We start from the raw sequence: 9,657 nt of genomic DNA on the forward strand, positions 1-9,657 counted from the left end.
CCAGGCCTCATGCAAGGTGATGCAAAGGTGGACAGGTCAGCACAGAGTGTGCTCTCAAAAGCTAAAAAGTTGCATGGAGCTTCACCACCAGTTTGGAGAAGCACAATTCTGGGGGGCTGCCCTTGCATGAGACTGCTGAGCCTCTAGTTGCTTTTGCTCAGGGGACAGTCTTATCCACAGCTTGGTGATGTTTGGTTGGATATGCAGACTGTCCTCTCCTGCATGATCTTAGCAGACCCTGTCCCCTCTGGAAATAACAGCAGTAATTAGTTGGCAGTTTTGCTGCCACAATCTGCAGCTGCATTCCCTGATCTGCCCATCAGAGATCACAAACTGGGAGGGTTTGCTGAACTACGTAACACAAATCATTGCAACAAGGAGAGGCACTACTTGTAACAGCCAACTACTCAGTGATTCTGTGCCCTCATCCTGGGCCATTCTTCACAGAATCACTGAATCAGCCAGGTTGGAAAAGACCTCAGAGATCATCAAGTCCAACCTATTGCCTAATACCTAACACCTCCTGACAACTAAACCATGGCTCCAGGTGCTACATCCAAGCTTTTTTTGAACACTTCCAGGGACGGTTACTCCACCACCTCCCTGGGCAGCACATTTCATGGCCAATTACTCTTTCTGTGAAGGTTTCTTGCCATGTGAAACCTGTGAATATGCAGTTTGTACTTCTCTGCCATGACATGGCATACTCCATCACAGCTACCTCTACAATTTGTTCCTCTGCATGTGCATCACAGAAGAATATGACTGCCTGACTTTTTTTCTCATTAGCACACTCAAGCATGTCATTTTCTTGGGCAATCGTTTCAAAACCCTGCAGGAGAATCTGAAGCAGAGTCCAGAACATCTCACCAAAGCTCTCTGCAAATAAAAGTGTTTCCTACAAGTATTTCTGATCTCTGGAAAAGCCCGAGTCGTTAGCTGAGGGAGGGAGAGGAAGAGCTGCCACTGATGGAGGACACCTAAATTACTCCATTTCAGTCCCGCATTGGCTGCAGATTGCAGAATGGCTTGGAAGTGGATTAGACTGGTTAACAAGGTTACCCTACAACAAGACAGCTGATCAATGGGCCCTGTGCAGCTGTGAAATAAAGGTTACACTGACCAGGTCAGCATCTGTGGGTGATTAGAGCCTGATTATCCATCCATTACAGTGCTGCAAGTCCACTGATTTCAACCTTGTTGTTATAGAGCCACATGAGTACCACTGTGAGCACCCCTTGTGAAGTCTGCCCTGGTTGGCAGTCTGGATATCCTCTTCCCTGCCAGTGAAGAATGGGGAGAAGGTACAGCATGAAGAACATTTTCCTCAAGTTTATGAACCACTGAATATAGGCAAAAGTAAGGAAGAATGTGCAGGGTTAGCAGGGAGAGGGAATGTGGTCCATGTGCTCTCCACCACCATGCTCCATTCAGTAGCACATTGTTGGACTTTGTACCAAGAGGGGCTTTGTCCAGCCTGTAGAACTACTCATTTCAATTACCTGGCAAAACCTGGAGGAAAAGCTTACATAGGAACTGAACTCTAACTAAGCAATTACAATTGCTGTTTATTTCCTTGCCTCATTCTTTGCATGCCTCGTGGTTGTGAACATATCATGGTCCTGGCCACTCTTCCTCTCATGCAAAGAAGTTCCAGGCTGTAGTTAGGCTGGTGTAGAAGTGGTGATGGAAATATCTGTTCATGTTTTAACAATTTTTGAGGCCAATATAGATAAGCATAAGGTTAAAATGACTTTTTTTTTTTCCAAACTGATAGAGAGACATGGCAGGGGAGGCATTCAAAGGCTCTGTGGGTTTAACACAGCTGGGCTCAAGCCCTCATTTAGAGCTTGGTAATAGTTTGGAAAAAAAATACGGAGCAAATTAGTTAGGTACAGAGGGCACAGAAGCCTTTTGTCCACTCTCTTCATTAGAAATGATTAAGCAGAGCCTTTAATCTCCCCTTGCCAGTGCATCCCCCTCACAAAGTAGCCTGTATCAAGTGCTGTCCTCTTTGTAGTTTCCTGGCCATTTCACTACAAGGAAAAGCATAACATAATATCTGGACTGCACAGTCTTACCAGCTCTACTCTGAACCCCTGCTGGTGTGGGTGGCCTGGTGCTGGCACCCTACGGCAAACCCTCCACCTAGGGTTTCCTTTGCTAGACCAAGGGTAAATGGCATTTCATGAATTACAAACCAATTCCCTAAGCCAGGTGTGTGTGTTTTGCCTGGTAGTCCACAGAAAGAGCTGGGCTTTGACTAAGAAATACTTTTAGCAGAATTGACTTCTCACATGAAACCAACTTGAAATTTATTTGTAAGAATTTACACCTCCAGTAGTTATAGAAAAAGAGGAAAACAGCCTAAAGAACTTCCAGAAAATAGTGGCATGGACTCAGATGAATAGAACATTCTGTGGCATCCTCAGACTAAAGCACTCAGCCAGTGCCTGCTGCAAACCTGTAACTTCACACTCAGTTGAAAATCCAAAATACTCTTGAACTATACCTGTCTGAAAAACAAATCTTTTGACTTCAGTTTTGTTTGAAGCCCAGACTTTCTGGACACCTTAATAAACTGTGCACCCTAATCTTGAACTAAGCAGACAATTCTCCTTAAATTGTGATATTATGCTAAAATTTCCCAGAACTGTTATCAGCGTTAACAATTATCACTAAGCAGCTTATCAGAGCTAAGAGGGAGTCTTTATAAGGGCAACTGGGATATTTTCTGTTTCATTTCAGCTGATCAGTGCTAAGGGAGAGTCTTTATAATGGTAACTCAGATATTTTCTGTTTCATTTCTAATAATCACAACTTTCACCCTGATTTTTAACTGACCATAGACATCATCATTAGGAAACAACAACTTTAAGGTTCGGGGTTTTTTTTTCCCAATGCCTTCTACGGTTAACTGATAAATGTGTTAGTTGGTATTTCCCATGAAGCATTTCTCAGAAGAAAGGCAGATACTGGTACCAAGATACAAATAATGCATGAATCAAAAACCAGTAATCTTCAAATCTAATTTAGGGCCACTTTGCTACTAAGGCACTCATTTCTCTTTGTGAGAGAAGAATCTGTTGCACTGGGATGATGTGCTCCTTAATTTTTCATCTTGCTCTTGTTGGGCCCCTGAGCTTGCAGGTCTGCTCCTGTGACTGCAGTCAGACACTCTGCCCCACGCAAAACCACATAGGATGTTTTCAGGAGGAAATCTCAGCTCACGGCAGTGATGTTCACCCTGGTGTGTTGCCAGCCTTCCTCCTAACAGCAAAGTGAGATGCTACAAGAAGATCTGCTGCCTCACTGCCAAACCAAAGGATGCATCATGCATGTACATCCTGGCAGCTGGCTCTGCTGAAAGATGTTACCCCATCCCTTGGCACAGGCAGCACCAGGATCTGGTCTCAAGATGAGAAGGCACACAGAGAGGCATTGACAGGGTCACACTCCCTCTTGTTTAGGAAGATGTCTCCCAAAGAAAGAATCTACAGCATGATGTAACCATGCTATTGAAAAAGCCATTGACAGCATGAAGTGTGTTGTTGCCTTTCACCTGGCTTGGCAGCTCATGGAAATGATGATGCTAACTGAGCAAAGTAAATATCAATAGGGCAATCATTTAGACATTTAGGAGAATCTAGAAGACTATCTAAAGTGCTGTTATGAAAATACTGCTTTCCCTGTGGATGAGCTATCACATTCTCACAAAAACCACACAGAAGAGCCAGGTGTCAAAAACTTGGTTTGCTCTTCAACTTGCAGCAGTGTTAGTGGAACAGTAGCTTTGCAGTGGTGTTCTTATAACTGTGCAGGTGATATGAAGGAGGAGATAAGGTAAAATGAGAAAGAAATGAAACCACCTCCTTTAAAGTTTTTGTGTTTAGGTCAGTTCCACAGACTGAGTAGAGATTTTGAATTCATAACACAGTGAGTCAAACTGCCACTTAGCCCTCAGCTGGATGCTGTCCTATCACATTGAAATTAAATACTCTGACTGTACATAAGACTATAAGCTGTAAAACCTAAGAAAGGTGGGTTTGGCTTCAAAATCTGAAACATCTAGCATTAAGTATGTTGGTAGGTTGGGGCATTGCCACAGGGTAGGTATTGATGGTGAAAACAAAAGTGTTTTTCAAGGACAGATTTCTGCTGCATATTATTTTCTGAAAGGAAAAAAGTCCTCTTTATAAAAACAGCTCCAATAAGGTATGTGAAATTTAGTGGCCTGGCTAAATACAATTTGCAGTTTATTTCCTGTGGAGATAGAGCTCATGTTCTGCTGAACAGGACTGCAGCTGCTTCTGTGGGGAACAGTTAGGCACAATGCTAACAATAAAATCAACTTAATTATTAACACAAAAAATATAAATGATATTAAAATATTTTTTAATTTCCACATAAACATCATTAGTGCTCAGATCTGGGGGGATTTGGCTCATAAATCGCTGATATTAGTGCTTATACACTTGATCCTGACTCAAACAGATATTCTACAAAGTATCGTTTAAACATATTGCATTCAAGACATCATAATATATGCAAGAATTTAGAGAGAACAGTTTGAAAGCTGGGCTAGATGATGTGCTGATGCAAATCCGTGATCCACAGGAATTGGTGATGAACATGGTAGCATAAGCAAAATTTGACACCTGTGCATTTCTCACTGGAGTCTACACAATTTTCCCACTGATTCTTACATCAGACGACTCCGAATTGTTGAATCCTAAATCACACCAAGAGATTCACACCTCTGTGAGACCAAGGGAAGGATCAGAAGCCTTCCTACAGCTTCAATATCATGCTTGCCTGATGTAGGTGAAACAGACAAAACGTTATTTCATAAATACTATGTTGTAGTGGCTTTTGGTCCCATATAATTCTATTGAAGGAGTTTCAACATTATTTCAACAAAAGTTTCTGTGAAAACCTGAGGTCTCAGGAGCTGGAGGAAAACTGTATGACATATCAGACAGCTCACATACAACACACCACTTTATTTTGGAAGGGATTTAGGTGTTTAGAAGTGTTCACCAAACTTATTTCACAGGCTGCCCAGGCGGTTGTGGAGTCTCCCTCTCTGGAGATATTCAAGACCTGCCTGGATGTGTTGCTGTGTGATCTGCTCCAAGTGATCCTGCTCTGGCAGGGGGGTTGGACTGGATGATCTTTAGAGGTTCCTTCCAGCCCTTAATATTCTGTGATTCACTAAAATATTCCTCCAGATAAAGGGAGAAGGCCAGAAAGCCTGGGGCAGTACAGAATCAAAAATGCTTTGTTTGAAATAGTAGCCTGGATGAAAACATTGAGGTAAAGGCCAAACTGAGCAACGTAGCAGAAGAAGTAACTCACCTGTTGGTCAGTGGCCCTATGAAGGGGTTAGTCAGTAGCTGCACTGCTGCTTTTGAAGCAAACAAGAGACCCACTTGAACATTTTCATTCAGCAGATCTTTATCTTCCTTAGGGCAGTCGGATGGGGAAGGAGTCACATTTACTGTCATTTGTTCTGTCTGAGTATGATGCAGCTCTCTGGGTTGTGTCTTATCAGATTCATTTCCAGTAACCATCGTTGAGTTGTCATAGTAGGAGAAGATGCTCTGAAAATTGTCCATTGTGGTGGAGACTACATTAGGCTTAGTAGTGTGGATCTCTGTGGCATTTTTCTCATGTTTGATGCTGTAAAGGTAACTGGGAATTATTGGCACTGGAAAAACAAATAGAAAGATATTGGCATCTTACTATTGGTAAGTGGAATCACCACAACTTCTTGTTTGCTTTGCTGTTGATTAGGAAATACAGAGCTTTCCTACAGAGCACATTAGTAAGGGTTCTGAATGGCAGAAACACAGAACTGAAACAGAAGTTTGCTCATGGGAGAAAATACACCCATAACTCAGAAGTGCAGTTTAAAGCAAAAAGTTCTTTTACACCAGTCAGTTTTCACAAATATAAGATTTTCTACACAGATATCATTCAAAAAGCATAAGAAGCATCATGACCCATGTCTGAGGAATCTTTGTTGCACATGACTGCACAAATCCATTTATTAGATTGTGAAAACATGAAAGATGAGGAAATCATGGAAACAATTTATCAAAACATAATATTAAAAAATATAATGGAACATATTTCTAAAATAAAACTCCCCAAAATATTGATAAGTAACATCCACAAGAAGGAAAAAAATGCAACACTCCTTTATTAAGTGATTGGAGCTAATGTGATGATGTTTGCCTATATAGGGTTTTTTTTAATTATATTGAAGAGATCTAGGAAGGACCTTCTTTATATGCTTTAGGAGCTTAGCTGCAATTTCATTGCATTAATACATATCTCAAAAATTAGCATTTCAGAATTTGTAAAAGCAGATGTCAGGTTCATTCCATTTAACCCTAGTGACAGAATCACTACTCCTTGCCTTGCATCTGCTCCTGGACATGCCCACTCTTTCAATTAGCCTGCAAACTGTAATCATTTCTAGGGCTTCTGAATATGTAGTTAAATGTTAACAGCTTTATAGAAAAGTATATTAATGTTAAAAAAAATTAAAAATTGACTTGCCTAAATTGTGGTCTAAATTGTGGTGTCAGCTTTTAAGCTGAAGTCCCCTAGGAAATTCAGGAGCCTGATTCAGAAGTAGCATGATCCAAAACCAGCCTTTGCACAGCCCAATCACTTCTGAGAGAAGCATGGGCATTTGTGTGTGTGTGTGGGCAGCCATGAACCACTGGATCCTCTCAACCCTTTCTTTAAATTCATATTGGTGTATTTGAATATGAGGACTTCTACAACTACTAGCGAAAGATATCAAAATATTTTAAGCAGACTCCTAAATCTTGACACCACGCCACTGAAGACAGTAAAAGTTTCATATTTGCCTTTGATCAAAACTTGGATTATTTTATTCAATCAACTTGTAGAAGGGTTTTTCTTAAAACCCAGTAAGATACTTTTCTTATTAACCTATCATTTTAAGACCAATGTGGAGGAAAGAGAAACTATCATAAGGAAACAGGCATCTCCAATGTTATCTAGACTTGTTTCAGTTGTCTGACCACAGGAGGAAAAAAAGTGATGAGCTAAAAATACTGTTATCTGTCATTCTGTGAAGTATTAATGGCATTTAGCAGACAAAAAAAAAAAAAAAAGAATTATGAAGACCTTTTTATACCTTTCCTTAACCTGCAGTTAACACAGAACTAAAGCAAGACTACGGTGTGCATGGTGATGTGCTCACAATACCTAGAATCTAATATGTGATCGAAAAGTAATGATAAATCGGTGTTTGAAAACGTTTGGTTTGGGAGCGTTAATCGTGAATTCAGGGAGCACATCTGTCACCGGAGATTATTCCTGGCATAAACTGGGAGGGGAAAGAAAACCCGAGCAAACCCCACTCTACCTACCGACTACCGTCAGCAGCAGGTTGTCCAGGAGCAGGGCGATGAACACGATCAGCAGGATGAGTTTCCTGGACTGCCGGCCCTCCCGGAGCCACCGCAGGAGGCTGAACTCGCCCCAAGCCATGGTCCCCGTCCCCGCACCGCCGGCTTTCGCTGCAGAGAGACAAAGGCCGTCAGCGGCCGCCGGGACAAGGCGCGGAGAGGGGACTGCTGTTCCGCGGGCACCGGAGCCCCGCAGCCACCTCCCGCCACCGCGCTCCCCGCTGCCTCGCACCCGGCTCTCGGCTCCCCGCTCCCGGCTCCCAGCGCAGATGCCCGGCCAGCCCCACGCTGCGAGCCGGCAGGGCAGGAGCGGGGGGAGGAGGAGGAGGAGGAAGATGAGGAGGAGGAGGAGAAGGAGGAGGCGGCACCCGTGTGAGCCTTGGGAGCACTGGAAGCAGCGTAGGGGGAGACTCCCCTCCTCTCCCCTCTCCGGGGCAAGCAACTGGAAGGGCTGGCCACGCCAGTACCTCCGAGTGCCCGCTGAGATGTGCCACAGCACATAGAGATAGGGAAAGTCACCATCATACACCCGAACACATGAGCGGTGTGTCCCATTCGAAGGACAAACCAAAACAGTGCCACTGGTTGGTGATTTTCCTAAAATTAGGAATTTGCACCATTTGGCACCTAAATTGCTCCTTTTCCTCATCTGCTCTGCATGGAATTCCGAGTCTTCTACCCAGCCTGTGCCATTTGGGTTGTCACCGTTATGAATTTCTTTTCCTCTCAGTCTGTGTTAGAAAAGAAATGAACTGCATAGAGATGATCCAAGAAACATGTTTTACCAAAACCTGGCATTTTTACACCCCCCCCCCCCCCCTCCCCTCCTTCTCTTTCATAAGGCACTGCTTTCCTGCAGCCACCCAACACTGAACTTTGTGAACTGGTCTTTGCTTCACTGTCTTCACCGAGCTTCACTTTGGGCAAAGCCCACTGAATGTGGGGGAAGTCTCTTATTGAGTTTAATGGTTCCAGAACCAAATGTCAGGCTGAAGCTGATGACATCATCATTATGCAAATCCTTTATTTCTTTAACAGCATTGCCTGCTGTGTGTGTTAACCAGTTCAGTGGTGTCTGTTCCCAGTTGCATTACTCCTGCAGGTTTCTTAGGAAGCAGTGCTCAAACTCATGCTGGTGCCTCTGTGAGGCTGTCGTTTCATGCTGTAAACACTCATCTTCAGGGATAACAAAAGCCATTTACACTGTGGAATTTTGCCAAAGTGAGTAACAGCAGAAGATAAATGTTTATGGTCTAAATTGCTCTCTAAGGTCCTAATCCATCTCTGGATGAAGTTTAACAGGCCCTGGGAATGGGAGTAAATTTTCAGTGCAGTGTGTTACTGGGTACACAGGGACTTTCTAAAAATAATGAAAAGTGAGAGAGGATATGCAGAGAGCACATCGCTTTTGTTTGTATACAGGTGGCTTTGATTTTGTTTGACATGTCCACCATGTATTATTTTTATGTGGGACCTGGTACATGACAAATATCACACAAGGCTGTTAATAAGCTATTGATTCTTGAGTGATGGCTTACACATGGTTTCTCTTTCCCAAACTGTTTTAAGCAGGAGTTTGGCACATTTATCTTTGAAGCTGAATTTCCAAAACAGAGCTTCTGCTTCTGGGCTCAGAGGGAATAAAAAAGTATGATCTTCTGGACTGGACTGGGGAGAAATGTTTCATCTTCCACAGCAAATGACATTATCTAGTTGAGACTTTAGGTGGGGTTTAGATGGAGAAAGGGAACACCAGCTCTGGTTAGCAGCATTAATATGGGATGAATGTCAGTGAAAGGTCAGTAGCAATATTCTACCAGGACAACATGGGTTTGGGTATTTTGTGTTCACAGCAGTTCACTGGGGAGATAACTGACAGCAGTACTGCTCTTTCTGTCACCTGCCAGAATGTAGGTGTGGAGAGACTGAAGATGCTTTTCCAGTCATTTCTGGTGGCAGACATGATTGTAGAAGTAACTTGCTTCTCTGTGCATCATTTAAGAGGCAAAGTGCACCTCCCTTTTCTCCTGCCTCCTCTCCCAGTCATTTCTTCTAGAACGTTTCTCCTGTTCTTCTGCCTACCACTGCAGTGCCAACACTCATGCTGACAGCATTTGGCTACCTTGCTTTGCTGGACCTTACATCACTCCCCTTTTCTGCTGTCCTAGTTTCTCTTGTCTTCAGCCAATTGACTGTTTGAGAAATA

The 9,657-nt window shown here is 43.0% G+C and overlaps 1 protein-coding gene across 1 annotated transcript in view; it reads right to left on the minus strand.

Moving 5' to 3' along the window:
* SLC18A2 (solute carrier family 18 member A2) overlaps positions 1 to 7,533 on the minus strand; it is a 33,058-nt gene extending 25,525 nt beyond the window's left edge. The window contains exons 1-2 of the mRNA XM_054382180.1: positions 7,413 to 7,533; positions 5,359 to 5,710 (exon numbers count right to left, since the gene is read on the minus strand). Coding sequence (XP_054238155.1) covers positions 5,359 to 5,710; positions 7,413 to 7,533 — 473 coding nt within the window. The remainder of the gene's footprint in view (positions 1 to 5,358; positions 5,711 to 7,412) is intronic.
* Between the last annotated feature and the right edge of the window lie 2,124 nt (positions 7,534 to 9,657).

This window comes from Indicator indicator, chromosome 7 (genome assembly GCF_027791375.1).
Source record: "Indicator indicator isolate 239-I01 chromosome 7, UM_Iind_1.1, whole genome shotgun sequence".
In the NCBI taxonomy this organism is placed as follows: domain Eukaryota; kingdom Metazoa; phylum Chordata; class Aves; order Piciformes; family Indicatoridae; genus Indicator; species Indicator indicator.